Source organism: Xiphias gladius, chromosome 23 (assembly GCF_016859285.1).
Source record: "Xiphias gladius isolate SHS-SW01 ecotype Sanya breed wild chromosome 23, ASM1685928v1, whole genome shotgun sequence".
Classification (NCBI taxonomy): domain Eukaryota; kingdom Metazoa; phylum Chordata; class Actinopteri; order Istiophoriformes; family Xiphiidae; genus Xiphias; species Xiphias gladius.
In genome coordinates, this window is record NC_053422.1 from 19,693,392 (window position 1) to 19,711,647 (window position 18,256).

An 18,256-nucleotide genomic window follows, 5' to 3' on the forward strand; every position below is an offset into this window, starting at 1 on the left:
TAAATATACATTGGACTATAAGATAAAGAATGGGATACATTATGTTGTTAAATATAATTAATTTGCTGTGGATGGGGAGATTAAGAAAAATATAATCGAATTAAAATGTCAATTGCCAGTTCCTGCTCCATCTGTGCATCTATGTAGCCAAAATATAGCGCGTACCCTCCCTTTGCTTAGTTTAGGGGAGTAAAAACTAGGATAATTTATTCCTCACTTTGTTGTCGACCCAGTAAAGTGAAGACCCTCACCGAGACACAAGATGCCGCTCTTGAGGTGAAAAGGGCGAAAGCCAGCGCACTGGTTTCCTCGTTTGACAGCAGGGGCTTGTTTTACAGCACAAAACAACAAGGATGAAGATTTCAAGCCACAATGCAGCAACAGAGATAATGGAGGAGTCGAATAGCTGAAAGCCCCTCAGCTTTATCTCGATCTCGCGGTGTGCGCTACGAAATTGACGCCAGACAACTTGAATATCGACTGAACTGCGGATGAATGCCTGTACCTTACGCGTCTCTGGATTTGTTGTTGTTAGCTGGTAAGGCTAACCAGAGAAGTTGCGAGCTAGCTGGCCTAGCAAGCTAATGGTTAAAGCCAGGATAAGATAATTAGCCGCATATGTTTGGTTTACTCGGTGCTGTCCGGCGAGTAAACTCGGCGTTGTTTAGCTAATGGAGCCAGCTAACCTTGGCTTCAGTAGTTCAAGAACTGCAGCTTTGGATAAGCTTTTGAAGTACCAGTCGTAGTAGTTAGTTACCTAGCTTATCCGATAGCCACCACTATCCTCGGAAGAATGAGTAGAAAACACCATTATTTAAAAGGAGCCGAAGTCAGCTGCTGTGTGAAATACTTCTTATTTGGATTCAACATTATATTCTGGGTAAGTAACTGTAGTCTTTGTACGGATTGCTCCTCGGTATCATAAGAAAAATAACGTTAATGTGGCTAAATTAAAGTAACGTGAAATATTTTGGTAGAGTTAGCTTAACGTTAGCGCCATTGGTGTTGGCGAATTGAACTTAAATGATCCATGAGATCTCACTATCATTCTTATTATTTAGGTTTGTTGAATCAACTATAAAAGTATGAAAATAGTTTTCCTCCTGCCATGTGTTGTTGTTGTTGTCGGTTTGGGTTATTGTTTATTTGTGGTAACTTGCATAACAAATTAGCTTGATTGACCAGGAGGGAATCGATGTTTGCATTTTGGTGCAGGACATTAGTTACGTGTGCTACAAGTCTTTAAAATTAGCGCAAAAGTTAACATTGTTGCCATGACTTGAAAATACTATATTTAATTTCTTCTGGCAGACGACTACGTTCTGTTTTTTTTTAAGTTAAAATTTCTTCTTCTTTTTCTGCGTTGACCTGTGAGTAGCTGAAACTTTTGCCTTCAAGAACCTCATGAAATGAACAGCTGGCTAATAGTGAGGACTAAATCACAAATATAATCGGGCTCTTTTAGATACTTTACTGGCTGATTCAAGTTTCTGGTGGAATAAAGGAACCTCTGATGATTGATAATCTGTCAGAGTAGTTGGTGGAGTGGACAAATTATAAGCAACCAGAGACAAAAGCGGGGCTGATGTTGATTCCTCTCCATGGCAGTAAGCAGTGGTGCCATTGTGGTTGAGTTTGAGAAATGGCACGAGACTCATCTGTATTGTTAGGCCAGTGGCAAGTGAACCCACGTCTCCTTTACAACGCTTCCCTCCATCTTCACCCCCCCCCAACAAGTCTGAAAAGTTCCTCTGTTCAGTCTGCCTCACCCCTCCCTCCTCACCCATCTGCTTGTAGTACAATGTTTGTGGGTGAAGGAATGGCGTGTCTGTGTGCCTCAAAGGGTCTTCCCAGCCCTCCTCTCTTCAAGCACCCTTTTCTCTCTCTCCACAACTATAGGGCTCGGGCTCTGAGGGACAGCATTGTTTCTTGTCACTCACACACCCACAACTGCACAAAGAGGGATAGTAAGAACAAATACTTGGCGGGCGGGGGGGTGCACGGGGTGTGATTCTGCGTTTTCTCCCCTCATATGCTTGTTCTTCTGGACTCATTGGGCACATGGGATCTACTTGCATCTTGCTCTCCTCCTATTCGTCTTCCTTTTCATCACCACCTCCCCATTCCTCCCCTTCATAACGTTTGAGCCTACACCATACCTGTGTCATGTGAGGTACTATGGACTGGCAAACATACCACAAGCCAGAGTTTTGTTTTCTCTTTTTTTTGTTTGTTTTGTTTTTGGTTTTTTTTAAAGAAAAATGCCCAGATACATTTTATAATTTGCCTCACAAATGAAAATAACTCTGTTATTCAATTGGACTGAGCAATCAACCAGGAAATATTGAGTCATAGAGATGTAGTGTTGTGTCTGACTCATATTGTCTTCTTTCAGACTGTTTGACGATCAGGCCAAGCTAACAGTCCTTTGTTTGAGCGCTCTGTGAAACCGTCGAACAAGTTCCAGCTCGCTGGCTGTTTCCGTTAATAATCACTAGAAGATGTTCTCCTCTTGATTGTGTGCTGCGAAAAAAGATTTGACAGACAAGCCAGTGCATTTCGGAAATAGTGAGAGGTAGGGTTTATTCTCCACAAATAAACCCATTTGTCTGTCCCATAGTGATCTTTTCAGGCTCGAAAATACTACCTAAATTGAGACAAAATGCTTGTAAGACCCTAAATATTGTGAACAAAATAGATCAATAAAACCTAGTTTTTTATTTCTAGCTTTTCCTCTGTGTGACTTCTTCCAGCACCCAAGCTCGCTGTTGACAGCCAGATATTCTCACCCAACAACAAAACACCTTCTCTTGTCCTTAGAATAGACACATTCCTCACATCCAATTAATTAATCACATTTTCTGCCTGAGCTGCTAAAATGTTTGGAAGCTCTGCGTGCTGTAATTAGGAGCTTGTTAAGCTGTAACCGAGTTTCTGAGTTGGTTGGATGCAGCTTGCTTGTTATTAGCCAGCTACATCTCTAAGTGTCTGTTCACTTTTGGCATTGAAATGGGCAGTGGGTGATCACATCACAGGTTGACAGCAGTAGAGAAACAGAGTTTCATGTGTACAGATATTGTTCATCTGCAGTATAGAGCTCTGATTGCATTGAAGGAAAACATAGTCGACTTTTGGTGAAATAATTAATTGATAAGTCAGTCAAAAAATTAGTCATTTGTTTTTCAACTAAAGGATTCTACTGGCTCCAAACCTTTGCTGGTTCCAGCCTCTCAAATGGGATGATTTGATACCTTTCTTTGTCAAATGGGATAGTAATCTGTAATATCTTTTGGTATTGGGCGTTAATCAGATAAAACAATTAATCTGTGCATGTCACCTTGGGCTCTGGGAAATCACTATAGGCATTCTTACTATCTTAGGGCAATAGCTTGACAAAATAGTTAATTGGTAAATCAAGAAAATAATCAGCAGATTAATCGATATTGAAAATAATTGTCTGTGACTCATTGTCAGTTGTAAAGAGTGGTTATCTGAGTTACTGTAGGCTTTCTGTCAGCTCCAACCAGTCTGGCCATTCCCCTTCTGACCCCTCTCATCAACAAGGCGTTTCCATCCGCAGAGCTACCGCTCACTGGATGTTTTTTGTTTTTGGGACCATTCTGACTAAACTCTAAAGTGTTTTGTGTGTAAATCCCAGGATATCTGCAGCAGTTTCAGAAATACTCAAACCAGCCTGTCTGGCACCAACAGTCATGCCACAGTCAAAGTGACTGAGATCATATTTTTTTTCCCCCATTCTGATGTTTGATGTGAACATTATTAACTGAAGCTCCTGACCTGTATCTGCATGATTTCATGCATTGCACTGCTGTCATGTCATTGATTTGGGCAGGTGTACAGGTGTTCCCAAGTGCTCAGTGAGTGTATGTCTCCATGACAAGACACCAAATAACAGCTATTTTCTATTTTCTCATCTTATGTCTGAGGATAAATTGGTTTTTCTGTTCAATAGCATTTGCCGTCTCCCACAGATAAAATCAAATGTGAACAGTGAGGCAAAGTCCACTCATATAGGGATTTTCCTTTTCTGATTTGTTCTGATTTCTGTTCTGATACTGTGTCAACTGTAGTCTGTTTGGGTCTACTCTGCACAATATCTGGATATATCTGGATACAAGATAATAGCATTGAACAGCATCTAATGTTCTCTCAATTATAGCCTCAGACTCAGATACATTTTGGATTTTAAATCCAACTTCGAACTCATGTATTGCTACTGTAACTAATCAGCCACATACATGCACTGATTTTTGCAGTATTAAGTGTGGAGAAGTGTGAATGAAAAATGCAAGGAAGCTCTAACTGGCTTCGGAGTAACATGAACTTAACATTTTGTTCGCCCTGTTGGCATTACTGCTGTTATCGTGTCATCAAGAATGACTACATTCACACAGTCGGACCATTAGCTATTCAGCTTTTTAGGAAGTCACACTTGAGTAAGTCTATACGCTGTGCGTGCGTCTGTCAGTGTTGGTGTCCGTGTGTCGGTTTCTGTGTGTGTGTGTGTGTGTGTGTGTGTGTGTGTTTCCAGGCAGCGTGAAGCTTGGTTTGTCTGCTAGTTAGTTGAGGTTAATGGGATCAGCTGGCTTAGAGAGGCATCTTCTCAAGTGTTGATAATCTCTCCGTCCACATGGAGAGGAACCCCTTTCCCTTAGAGAGACACATCTTAAAGCAGTACTTGACAGAGAAATAACATGAACAGCTTGATTGGATTTTAAAACATAGAAGTACAGGGATAAAGGCGCAGGGATTAGATAGTAGGATAAAAATACACAAAGGAAAGGGAAACGAATTACCTACAAGAGCAGGTGAGATTTAAAGAACCAAATCCTGAGAGGCTTTTAAAATGCTTTGTCCCTACACAATCAGAAGCAATGAAGTGTAAACTAAGCAGTAACAAACAAGGACACAGTGGTGTACTGTTCTTGGTTTTATTGCTACATTTTTTATATGATCTTAGTTTTTGTGAAAGCACGGACATGAATGTAGAACATGTGTAAAATTTTAATTTTTTTCTTAAATTTTCCGTTTGTCTTTATTCGCTACTCAGTAAAAAGCACTGATCATCTGAAGATCTTTTTTGTGTCAGAGTGGCATTGATAGAGTTTAGCACATTTAGTGTATTTTATTACCGTCAACTGACCTGAATTTGACTCTGTCTGCCAACATCTACCCTGTGGGAAAAGCTAGATAAAAGTAACGCAGGCACTACACAAAGGATGGTTCAGTTCAGTTTCAATGTACTCATTCTGTCAAATTCACTTGATTCCAAACCTTATTGTTCCAAGGAAGCTGTGTTTGCAGATAGGGCTGTAAAAAACACACACATTATACAGCTTATCAGAATATGGTTTCTAGGCCTACATGTTAGACTTATACATTAACTCACACTTCACAATACAACTTAGAGGTACTGTGAGTTAATGGTAGGTCATGTCTTCTTCAATAGTGAGATCAAAAAGGAAAGAAATTTAGTTTAATGGGAATTTTTCTTATTTTGCTCAAATTAACTAATGTTGTGGTTGTTGATTTTGACTTTAGTTTTGTTCAGCATTCTGTCCTCTCTGAAAACGCTCAGTTATTTTGTTTGTTTTATAAATAAAATTAATGGAAATAGTCACTGACTGAAAAAGAGATAATAAGCCAAAATTACAGGCTAGCTGGTATGGATACCTCCATAGCTGTCTCACTTAATGCTGCCTTCTAGGTTGCCCTAAACTGTGACAGGGGAAAATGCTACTTGCCGTGCATTGAAGTACTTTTCACTGGAAATAATAGAAAAATTGGTCATATAATAAAAGTACTTTTCTTCTGTCTGGCCTGTGTTTTATTTTAGAAGCACCAGAGTACAGAGGCCATCTTTTTTCTTACTGCTTTATTGGATTGTTCACAGTAGAGAAGAGGCAGGAGAGATGGGAAGAGAGAGGGGAAGTGTCTATATAGGGCATCTTGTAATTGATGATTTGAGCAATTAGCCAGAAATAGTTGTGTATTTATTTTAAGTGCCCGTAATTAGAAGAAATACGGCATGATAAACAGTAGGACACATGACATTAGTCAGTATGGATTATGTACTCTTTCACCACTAAATGTTGCATTTCTGCAGCTCTGGTATAACCAGAAATGTCTGCTTTCCCCAAATACTGTATATGGATACTTCTTAAGTTATTTTTTCTTAGTAAAAAATAACTTTCTAAATTTCTTTTTCTTGTCAGGCTACACTAAGCAAGATTAGTGTGACATCCTTAGTGGGAACTCTACAGATAGGGCATCAAACCCTCTCTGATACAAGAAGCAGATTTTTCTCATTTTAGCATTTGATTTCTGATTTTTAGAGTCGTAATAATTATGCAGTTCATACAAATGGTTGTGTTGAGGAATTTCCCGACAATAAGTGTTTAAAATTCAAACTGTTTGAGGGCAGCTTCCCCTAGTATACTGAAAGGGCCGCCACAATGTAGCATTCATTTTTGTCTCCATCAGGCTGGATCATATCATTTATAGAGAGAGAGAGAGAATATATAAAATAAAAAAACTAGGCGCATGTTTGAAAGAAATCAAAATTTCTAATTTATGAGGCATTAAAAATGGGAAAAAAAATATTCCACACCTATATTTCATGTGCATATTGCCCATGTACAACAAAGTTTATCCTAAAACTAATCATACCATTGGAAAGAGCATGTTTTAGTTAGTAAGTGAGCAAAATATGAAGTTTATTCTTGAAACCATTAATTATTATTGTTGTTATAATTGTTATTAAGGTATCAAACGCACCATGTTTTACTACAAACAGACATTCTGCAAAAAAACAGTCCTACAATTTAACTAAGGCAATGTCAGGAAATTAAAAGCTTTGAAGCTTTCGACAGAAAACTGAACCCTGAAACCTTCATGAAGGTAGAATTTATTTATTATGAGTTTGCATTTGTTTTCGCAAGGTCATCCTAATAAACTGACAACTGAGTGTATAATAAGGCAGTAACACTGTCTGACTGAAGCCAAACTTGATAGAGCTGCTTAAATAGTTTGTAGTTTCAATATTACACATCAAATAATCAAAATTAATTATCAAAAACATTAACAACATAAGATTTTCATTGATTTAGAATAACTATTAATGGCTTTGTCACAGTACGAAATTATCCACAATACAGTATCTAGAGAGCTATTCTGTAACAGTATGCTTGAGGGGGGTTTGTAGAATTGTAGTTTCCATACTGAAAGATGAGTTGTCTTCTCTGTCAGGGTTTTTTGTGCTCTCTTTAATCTATATGGATTATTTAGAGTCAGAGGCTAAATGGTTTAATGCTCGCACTCTGTCAGTCTAATCTCTTCCTACAGGTCTCCACTTGCTTACCTGGACATCCTGCGTGTCACTTTCCAGCCACCACATCCGTAACTACAACTGCTTACGTAACTACTGCCAACTCAGCAACACATCCTCACCGTTACTGCTGCTGTTGTTGTTCGGCATACTGTCACATTGTTGGTCTTGTTATGCGTGCATTGACGGGTTGCCATCGCTCTACTTGCTTCCCTTTATTTAATCAGCTTCCCAACAATATGATTTAACCCAATTTCAATGGAGCTGTTATATTTCAGACTCTGCCATTGTAGTATGTCTCTGTTAAATTGATTACCATCCCAAATCTCTTTGGAATGACATTTTGTGGCAGCTAAGCAGTTGATAAGACAATAACATTATATGAGTAGCCCAGAAATGGGTGGTTTTTTTTTTTTTTTTCCTCTGCACCGGCGACAGTCACGGCTGAAGGAACTATTTGCCGGTGCTGTCAGAACTGGCCAAAAAGGATGTTTGATTATTCCTTCTAAAAAAAAAACCGCATATGTTCATACAATTCAAATATCTATTTTTGCACATTATGTCCATAAGAGGGCAAACCAATACAACGAGAGACGTAACTACTTGGGTGCATATTTTCGAGATGTGCCCTCAGGTTGCTAGTGCTGGAATGGCGGGCTAACTGTAGTTTACGTAGCTTGCATGCAACTTTATCTGGAGGTTACTCAGTTCTGCAGTCTACTGACCAAAATTTGAAGTATTTCCAAACGGGGCTCTTTAGATTTCTCAGAGTTCAAATAACCCTCTCTGCGGCCGAGGTGGGTTGTGAACTCTCTGCCATCATTACCACACAGTTGTTGTTGAATTTTTTGCTTGGTTCAGCTTGACATATATTTAACTTTCAATCAGTCAAAGTGAGTCACGCAGTGCATTCAGTGCAGCGGCCCAGGCCCACGTGAGAACTCTCGAGGCAGACAGCCGCGGTATTTTCTTAACAATTTGTTTATAAATTCAAATTTAGAATATTCATTGACAGCCCTAACTTTGACCTCGCACCTGTCCCATTCTTGAACATGATAAATTAGGGTCCACAAGGATGAACTGATTTAGATTTGGTGGCCAAAGGTCAAGGTCAATGTGACCTCACAAAACACATTTTTGGCCATAACTCAACAATTCATACACTAGTTATGAAAAAAATGTACTTAATACCTTCTATTAAAATCCTTCCAAGTCTTCACTATATATATTATGAGTCTGGACAGACATGGATGTAAACTTGACTTGTTTGCAGAGCCATACAACTGCGAGTAATTGTAGTTTACTGATATTTAGTCTGACTAGTATAATCCTGAAGCCTTACTGCTGTCTTTGTATAATTCTGGATATGTACATAGCGTGATTTAGTACTGTGGCCATCTCAGGAAGTCACCCTGTACTTTTTTTTTTTTTTTTTTTTTGGCATGTTTTAAACTTTGAGGCCTATATTCATCCTTCCCTTTGACAGGAGGCTAAATACCGGAGGGATTTTCCTTAACTCTCAGGCAGGATATCACATCCTCCAGCCTCTTAAGCAGCCCAGTGCAAGGACTCTAACCTGCAATAACCTGCAGATGTAATGATTCACTCAGCAAGTTAAAAGACATCTTCTGAGAATTCACTTTTGTTTAAAGGCTCTAAAAGCCAATTTTCTTTGTTAGCTTCTTTCTATAAGTGATGGGAGTTCTACATGAACACACTATTATCTGCCAGTTTTAGAAGAATACTGGTTATTTCAAATGAAAGCTTTCTGTATTTTTGTTTTGACTGTGCTCTTCTCATGTTTTTGTTGTGGACCAGCCTGTGTGGGGGGGAAAAGGCGATGTCATGGATTACTACGGATCAATCAATTTAACAAAAAATAAATAAAAATCTATAGTCTGAAGACAGTTGTTGGGTTGATTACATATGTTGCCACAGAGACACAGATAAAACCACACATGTGCAGTCTTGATAGAAGAAATTTTGAATGTTAAACTTGTGTTAACTTTTGAGCATTAAACTCACTAAACAGTGACATATTGATTTGAGGTCACTTTTTTCTATCTTTAACTTCGATTGATGCTCATTCAGTCTCAAATATCTCATGCTATTGAGAAATATTCAAGGTTTAAACCACATTTTCACAAACTTGAACATGGGAGGACTTGCATTGGGTCTAACAGCTGGATACTGCTGCTTTCTATCTGACAACAGATCCTCTTCTGTGTGTTTTGTTTTACAGTTACTAGGAGCAGCATTCTTGGGCATAGGCTTGTGGGCATGGGCGGAGAAGGTAAGTATAAACACATGCAAACACAAACACACTGGTGAAGTACGACATGACTGCCTCATAGGCATAACTCAAATTCTTCCCTATATTCTGTCTGGAGCTGTAAAGTGCAAGTTGCAGGAGAGAGTTTAGATGGAAACTGCTTTTGAAAGGAGAGGTGTGGAGAAATTCCTCTAACACTTTGTAGCACTTAAATTCTTAGTACCTGATTATGGTCCTGGTAAACAGGTTTTAGTCGGCTTAGGAAATTAACTATGTTGCCGCAGCTCCAGTGAGATGTGTAACTTTTTAAGATTTGTTGAGCCTGGGTGTAGCTAATGTTTTTCCAGTCGTTTAACAGGAGATAAAAATGGGTACGGTTACTATTAAAACCAGAATTACAAACTCGTTGGACTCACAGCCATCAGGAATTTAATGTCTTGTGTTGTACGACAGTCTGTCACAAAAGGAGCTGGGCCTCCAAATTTATATGGAAACAGGTTATTATTTATTTTCCACCGTGTATAGGCTACAAATGTCAGGAGCAGCCATCAACCTCTCATGTGCAGTGTACCATGGCAACATTAAAAACGTCTTCCAATTGAGTATACATTGTTTGTTCATTAATTAGCTAGAAATTGTATAAGTTGGTTCAGTAAATGCTGCACCAGTGTGGAAGCATGTACTGATTAGTAACAAATAGGCCTGCACCGGAATACCTTTGTGGAACTGAGTGAATAATTTAAAGGGATTTTGCCGAATGATGAATAGCAAGTCCAGGAAAGGCATAATGGTGAGTTTGGGTCTCAGTGACTAAGTTGATTCGTTTCAAGCTCTCTGCGTGCAGCCAGACTACATTATTGTTTCAGGGCCTCATGCTCAAATTCAAATGAAGGCAGTTTATTCTGTACCAGTGCTATAAAACCAAAGGTTGCAGTATTGTCCTATAATTGTCCCCTAGCTCAGTACAGGATGAGCTTTACTTAAGCAGTATGAGATTTCAGCTTCTTGGGCTTTAGCTCCAAGTGTTTGACATCTGCACTATATGTGACAATCAAACAGGATGTCAGAACTGAGAGCAGGTGCCCACATTAACAGGCAATAACTCGGGTGGGTTCCCTTTGAGTGAGAAATCTATGAAGAGATGGTGAGAGACAATGCATGAATTTGAACACTCTACACAGTGACATTAACTCCTTTTCCAGTGAGCCCACTCTTTGGTTTCAATGTGTAAGATATATTTGAGACATGGCATGTTGGTTTAAATAAAAAATGTCTTTGTCAGTGTAAGGTATCATGCAGTGACTGACGGGAAAACATATTGGACACACTGTGGCTGAGGAGCTGTGGGGACAGGATATGCAGAGAGGAAGAACAGATGTCTGTTTGTGAACTTTTGCAGAAGGCTCTGAACTGTGTGTCTCCTGATAAAAGTTACTTGTTTTGTAGGCTGGACAGAGTTCTGCCAGAGAGTGAAATTTTGTTGTAGATAATTTGATGAAAAAAAATCCCTCTGAGATTGTGTTATTTTATTTAGAAAGCAACAAATGATACCAACAAATTTGATGGATACCATTCTAATCGAATAACAGTATTGCCTTTTAATATATTTCTCTGTTGCATTTCTGTATCTCTCAACAGTGCAACCCTAGTTGGTGTCTTGGCTGCTTCATTAGTTAAATTCTCACTTTTTGTCTTTGACATCACACACACTCTTTTCAATGTTAACTGTGTGTTTTTGTACTGTGAGAAAACAATACATTTTGATGAGACCTTATAAAAGAGATAGCAAGGATTGACTTTGGAAGTATTATAGTCATAATTTTAACCACTCTTTTGTTTTTCTTCCTTTCCCTCAGGGCGTGCTGTCCAATCTGTCATCCATCACGGATCTAGGGGGCTTTGACCCCGTGTGGCTCTTCATCATTGTAGGAGGGGTCATGTTCATCCTGGGCTTTGCTGGCTGTATTGGAGCGCTCAGAGAGAACACCTTCCTACTTAAATTTGTAAGCCAGCTCCCAATTCTCTGAGAACAGACACCATTTTAACCACTTCACACCCTTTAGATCTGCAGTTCACACCAGAGCTGAGGCTGTCAGCGTAGCAGGTCTCACTTTGACTCACCCGAGCCATATTTTATTGGTGGTAGCATGTGTTATCTCACAACTAAACCAAGTCCAGTTTCACCAGAAAGTAATGATCAGAAACACTGATACATTCCTCAGGTCAATAGAATATTTCCTCTGTGTCAAGCAATGTTTTCTTCATCAGGACCTTTTTGCTTTTGATCTGAAAAAAGCTGAGAATCATTCCAAAGCCCAAAGCCATGAAACTACCATTTTGGGAGGTTTATTTGGGTTCAGCTGTATTGATAACAACATGTGACTGACAGAGAAAAAAACTTGCCTTGTTGCTGGCTGCGATTCTGAGTAGCTATTAACTCCAGCCGATGTCCATTAGCAGCAGTAAGTCAGGCGTCAGAGTGAGCAGCTAATGTGGCTTTTGTGCATTTATCATTAGCTCTGTCTCCTCCAACATTTACTGTAAAGGGCTGATATAACGGTACCCCTGGGAATGCGTTTTTTTTGTTGCCATGCTCTCACTCAGCAAATCAGAACAGGCCTTACAGTCAGACCTGCACAGGGACAATACATCAAAGGGGAGGCCTCTTAATTCACTGAAACAAACACTGGACAAACACTGCAAAAAATGTTGTTCTGAACCTTTACAATACAGGATTTTGTTAGGCGCACCCAGATTCCCTGATTGAGGTGACAGATTCATTGTTTTCTGTTTTTGTGTGCGTGCCTGTTTGTGCGTATTTACTCTCATGTGCGTCATGTACTTTCCAGTTTTCTGTGTTCCTTGGTTTGATCTTCTTCTTGGAGTTGACTGCGGGGATCCTTGCCTTCGTCTTTAAGGACTGGATCAAAGACCAGCTCAACTTTTTCATCAACAATAACGTCAAGGCCTACCGCGATGACATTGATTTGCAGAACGTTATTGACTTTGCCCAGGAATATGTGAGTCCAACACCCACTGACTGAAACTCGTGTGTTACTAACAGTAAAAAAAACCATCTACCTTTAACATCTCATTTTTCCTCGCTTTAAGAAGTCACCCCCGTCTTCTGAAATTTTGTTGTTTATATGTGTTCATAAATAGAATTTGAATCTGCTCAGTTTAGGGCAGAGAGGAGAATGAGTCAGCTGCTGCAACTGTGCAGTAAAGCTGATGCTTAATGTGATTATCCAATTATATGAATGAAACAGTTTAGATAATTGGCTCCTGTGTGAAAATGCTGGCCTGTGTCATGTCGTACTGTAAAGGCGATTAGATCTGCTGTTGTCTCGCCATTTGAGTCTCAGTTTCTGTAAATGCTACCCGCCCAAGCTGATCTGAGCCAGACTCTAAAGAGCTGTTTCAAGACCAGATCAGAGAAGATAAATTTGTCTGTTAGCCAGAGTTGGCTGTTTAATCTCCTGTCGTTGCTGTTGTCTCAGTGGTCATGCTGTGGAGCGCACGGGCCCGACGACTGGAACCTGAACATATACTTCAACTGCACTGAGCTGAACCCCAGCCGGGAGCGCTGTGGAGTCCCCTTTTCCTGTTGTGTCAAAGACCCTGCCGTGAGTCACTCAACAATAATACTACATGATGTGTATAATCATATATCATGATTTTCAATATTTCTTTTAGCATTACAGTTTTATTTATCATTATAGTCGAGTGCAAAGATAGTAAGTAGAAGATGTAAAAACTACTCTAAAATAATTAACGTTTTTCAAATAAATAATAATATCTAGCAATCTTCGTAGCCATTATTTAGCCATAACAATTGTTTATCCGTAATTGTAATGACTTACTCACCACAACACTAAGTTCTTATTTCTTTTATTTTCTCCTCCTGTCACTCAGACATAAGAAAAATCATTAAACATTTCGAACCTCTTGACCAGTATGTGAAATAGTAATATTAAAATCTGAAAGATGACGTCACGTATTTTGTTTTTCCTTTTTACAGGAGGATGTCATCAACACGCAGTGTGGTTATGATGTTCGGCTTCGAGGGGTTGGTATCAATAGACATGTCTCTACCACTTTTGATCTTTTAGAGGTCTCTGTATATCTAACCCTGTATTTGTTTTACTTCACTAACACTGTTATTCTGTTTTCAGGATGTAGCTCTCTGAAAATAATATTAATGCTCTTTATGATATTTTTCTTCTAAAAAGAAGATTTTTTTCTTATAAAATTATAGCAGTTAAACAGAACCAGTTCTCATTCATGGTACACGCAGTGGCCGTCGTGGAGCATGATTGGCAGCAAGTGCCAGCCTTTTTGGTTGAAGTGACGCAAGGCTCCTGAATGGAATTACTCCTCAGGGCGAGTTGATTGACAAGATGCAAACCTGTTTGAGTGAAACGATCTAAGCAGTTGTTGAGGGTGGAATGGCAATCAGGTTCATTTGTATTGGCTTTGTTTGCTTGTCACAATCTCCTAGTAAAAATGGAGTGCCTAAAATAAATAACTTTTTGAAGAGAACCAATCAAATTAAGATTTTATAGCGTATTTATTTAACGTTCTTGATAAAAAGATGTAGAATATATTCCTCTTTTGAGAATAAAATATAACATGTATACCTAGAAACAGTTGGCCAACACAGCAGACTCGGAGAATGTAAAGGGTTAAGTAGCACACAAGCTCCTCTGCATGCTTCTTGCCTTAATAACAGATTGTTCTTCTAACAGGGATAATTAGGCTCCAGTTATAGCCTAGAGAGCAGCCTTACTACACTCTGTAATTGGCAACTCAGTGGGTTATACCAGTCCATTCCCTTTTCCTCTGTGTGTGGGTGTGGTGGTTACAACTCACTGCACTGCAGTCAGAAAGATGGCTGTTGCTAGGCACACTGCAATACAGTGAACCACGTGCCACTGAGTGGGTAGGAATTAATTTTTTTTTTCTGTCTGCTCTTGCACTAATGCCCTGGCCATTGACATTTTGCTTAAACCCTCAGTGATGTGTGGTAAATTCCTGTGCACCTTTTTTGTGGAGTGCACGATGAGAAAGAGGAAGACCGGGAGACATGGGGAGTACAGCAGCACAACAAAGGCAGAGGGCTGAAATAGTTTCTGAGGAAGTTCACAGCCAGAACAACATAGTATTTCCTGCGTTTTTTTTTTTTTTTGGCTGCCTATGGGCTCCCCTTACCTCCCATTGGCTAAAAGATAGCTTTCAGGTTTTGCAAGAGAACAAAGGGTTTGCCTGGTTGACTTATCTTGAAGAGTAACAAAGAGAACATTGTATATAGTCATGTTCACACCCATTCTTATTCTCCTTTTTGGTGTCTTTGCAGCTCTAAATTACACCTTTTTATTTCAATCTCTGAATAGACCACATACATCATCAGCTGAATCTGACAACCCACACAGCCATCTGTCCGGTAACAGGAAACAGCTTCTGACTGTTTGTTCAGTCCAGACAGGGTCCACAGAGAAACTGAATACACTGCCTTGATATTCTCCATGATGTCCTGACACTGACACATTGTAATCTAAGAGTGACTCAGCTATCACTCACTCCTCATGCCCTGCTCAGTGGCGAAGGAGTCAGTGGGCAAAGGGCTATCTGTGTTGTTTGTTTTTTTTTTTTTTTCAACATTAGTCATAGGTCAGAGTTCACATGTTTGTTTAAATTATGCAAAAGGCCAAAATTGCAAATGCAAAATATATTCCGCATATTTAAATGTACTTCTAATCTGCTCTTTGTTTTTGAAAAGGAGCTGGATCGGCAGAAATATATCTACACCAAGGGCTGTGTGGGACAGTTTGAAAAGTGGCTTCAGGACAACCTGATCATTGTAGCTGGAATCTTTGTTGGTATTGCACTTTTACAGGTATGGAGTCCTTGTTTGTAGTTAATTTTAGTTGGAAACATTTACATGAGGAAACTTTGTGCATTTGAAATTAGATGTTGACTTAAAACAAATGGTGTGGGTGGGTTCTAATGTGGTGTAATCACTGCCATCCAGTGGTGAGAACAGAAACCATTAATCACACCCCTGCCATACAGCAGTCTGCTCTTTTTGAACGATAACATGTAGTATTGGGATCGCACTTTATGTAAACATCACTTGCTGTAATGTTCTGTGTGGCTTCCTCTTCAGATTTTTGGTATCTGCCTCGCTCAAAACCTGGTCAGTGATGTCAAAGCTGTCAAAGCCAACTGGTGACAGGAGAGGTGAAGTGAGGGAGCCCTGCCCCTCAGGCCCACACCAGGTCAATACAGCACACAAACGGTCCCATCCAGCTGAGGACGGAGAGCCGTGAGCATTCAACTCTGTCCACTTTGCCACTGAGCTAAGCAGCACATACACACTCTCACACTTGCAGACGAGCAGACGCAAAGTGTTTACTTCCCTGTTTATCAGTGACACTTGAAGGGTGGGGGGGTATCCCACGCAAACCGAACAGTCAACACTTTGTTTACCACCAAGCCTGGATTTTAACCCAAATATACAGAGGACACTCCTGCCTACTTCTGAGTTAGATTCTGTTTTTTTCTTTTTCCTCTGATTTTGTTCTTTGGACAAGTGTATTTATGGGGCACAGTTGCACAAGGACTCCTGTCAGCTGGGAGGTTGGAGGCCATGGAGGAAAATAAGAGACAAAAAAATACAAAGGAAAAGGGACAACAGGTATCTTTTTTTTTTTTTTTTTTTTTTTTTTTAGGTCAAGCGTTACTTTGTCATAGAGCCTCTGTCCCACTCAGCGAGGGGTTGAATATCTCCTCTAAAACCAACCTGTTTTTAACATGCTTATCACCACTTCCTGCTGTAGGGGATGGCTGGCCAGCCAAAAAACACATGGATTTCTCTGTGTGTCATTTTCCTCCATCCTGACCTTTTTATAACCACTGAAAAGACTCTGAACAATGGCTGGTCATGTCTACAACTTCAAACCAGTTCAGGAGATTTAAATTCTAACTCAATGTTTAAAAAGTGCCATTAATTTCCAGTGATATTTTTGTCTCCTTCCTGTTCTTTACATGGAAATCTCTGCACCCCGCCCCACAATACCTCAGGACCTGGCCGAATATATGTGCTTTCTGCCACCGGTTAAAAGTATATCTATTTTTTTTTTCCATCCATGTCTGTTGAACTTAGATAAATTAACTTAATGCAGAAAAACACTGACAGTTCCTTGAAAGTCGCCCTCCTGTCGTCCTGCAGTAATTGTATTATCTGTTGATTTACTTAAGGATATTGGATTGTATTATATGGAATGGCCTGGTGTGGTTAGGATTGTAGGTCTATGCTAAAGAGGGAAAAGGGTTTAATGATAGAGTTTGATGTTTATCTCTGAGCATCCCTCAAGCACATGGGATTGCTGGTTTGGGGCCTTTTTACTTGTTAAATGTTACCACATTTGTCTTATGCTTGTATTTTGTCCTCTGTATTATGACAAGACTTTGTCTGTTCTTAAAGATGTCCTTTATTCATCCTTTATTTCCTGTCCTTTCATAGACACAGATTTATATCCTGGATTCATCGTTTGACTTGAACAGGCACCATTTTACCTCTGACCCATCAGTCAACTGCGAAATATCTTCTTATTGTTGATGTTGTTAGCAGTCCTAATGGAGACCAAATAATATCAGCTGGCCACAAGCTAAGTGCCAAGGTTTTATTTGGCTACAATTGACATTTTATTAGGAATTCCGACAATAACAAATAGCATTTCTAAATAGCTAAAATGTGAATTTATTGTCCCTTTATGTGGGAAGTGCCAGTTGAAAGGAAAATCAAACAAAAATTAAAAATGTTACATACGCTTTTATCTTTAATTCAATGTTGTGTCTTTTGTTTGGACTTTTTAAAATAGAATAGTAAATAAATGCTGTTACCTTTTGATATTAGCAACAGTCTCAATATAACATGAATGCTGCTTTAACTTTGACTAGATTATTGATATGTAGTGCAGTAACCAAGCTAATAATAAGTTTCACACGATGGCATGTGAACAATCTACCATGTTGTTGTTTCCAGACTAAGTAAGTATTCTGATTATTTGTTCTTTCTCAAGTTTACACTTAGTACTCAGCTTTTGTTGCCCTTTGTTGTTCATTATAAAGACAAAAAAAACAGAACACTTGGCTCACATTACAAGATGCCCTCAAAGCTTTTCATCTTGTCCATGATCCTCACAGAATGTTATTTTATAACTGGGTTCACTTGATAATTTTATACATCATTCTCAGCATTTAATCATTGAAGTTTTGTCTGGTTGTAGCAGTCTCATTCACAATAATAGCACAGGCAGGATTTGGGTGGGATTTACTTGAACACACACAGATCCATATACACAGACGCAAACAAAACATCCTTTGAATTGCAATGCACACAAGTTGGAAGATGAGTAGCATTGATATTCTCTGAACAGTACACCAAAACTTTTTTTTGCTTCACTGAGTCTGTCTGATCTCTAGAATATATATATAGGAGCTCATTCGGTAAAAGGACCTTGCCTGCTTTGTGTACTTTACATGTCATATGTTGCTTTAAGCCACACACTCCCTCTTCAGAAGACTACCTGATCTAACTACACCTCTTCCAAAACCTGTAATTTAGATGTATT

At 39.2% G+C, this 18,256-nt stretch overlaps 1 protein-coding gene across 3 annotated transcripts; it reads left to right on the forward strand.

Annotated features, from left to right (window-relative positions):
* Positions 1-266: 266 nt before the first annotated feature.
* tspan17 (tetraspanin 17) lies at positions 267-17,754 on the forward strand. 3 transcript variants are annotated; one of them, XM_040119745.1, is made up of 10 exons: positions 267-880; positions 9,591-9,641; positions 11,477-11,623; positions 12,470-12,640; positions 13,121-13,246; positions 13,642-13,689; positions 15,400-15,516; positions 15,787-15,945; positions 16,704-16,743; positions 17,146-17,754. In XM_040119745.1, the coding sequence occupies exons 1-8, from the start codon at positions 794-796 to the stop codon at positions 15,850-15,852; spliced, it is 813 nt and encodes a 270-aa protein (XP_039975679.1). In that variant the 5' UTR covers positions 267-793; the 3' UTR covers positions 15,853-15,945; positions 16,704-16,743; positions 17,146-17,754. The 3 variants fall into 3 exon arrangements, with proteins under 3 accessions (XP_039975679.1, XP_039975678.1, XP_039975680.1); XM_040119744.1 differs by having other exon boundaries at positions 16,704-17,754; XM_040119746.1 differs by lacking the exon at positions 16,704-16,743.
* The last annotated feature ends 502 nt before the right edge of the window (positions 17,755-18,256 follow it).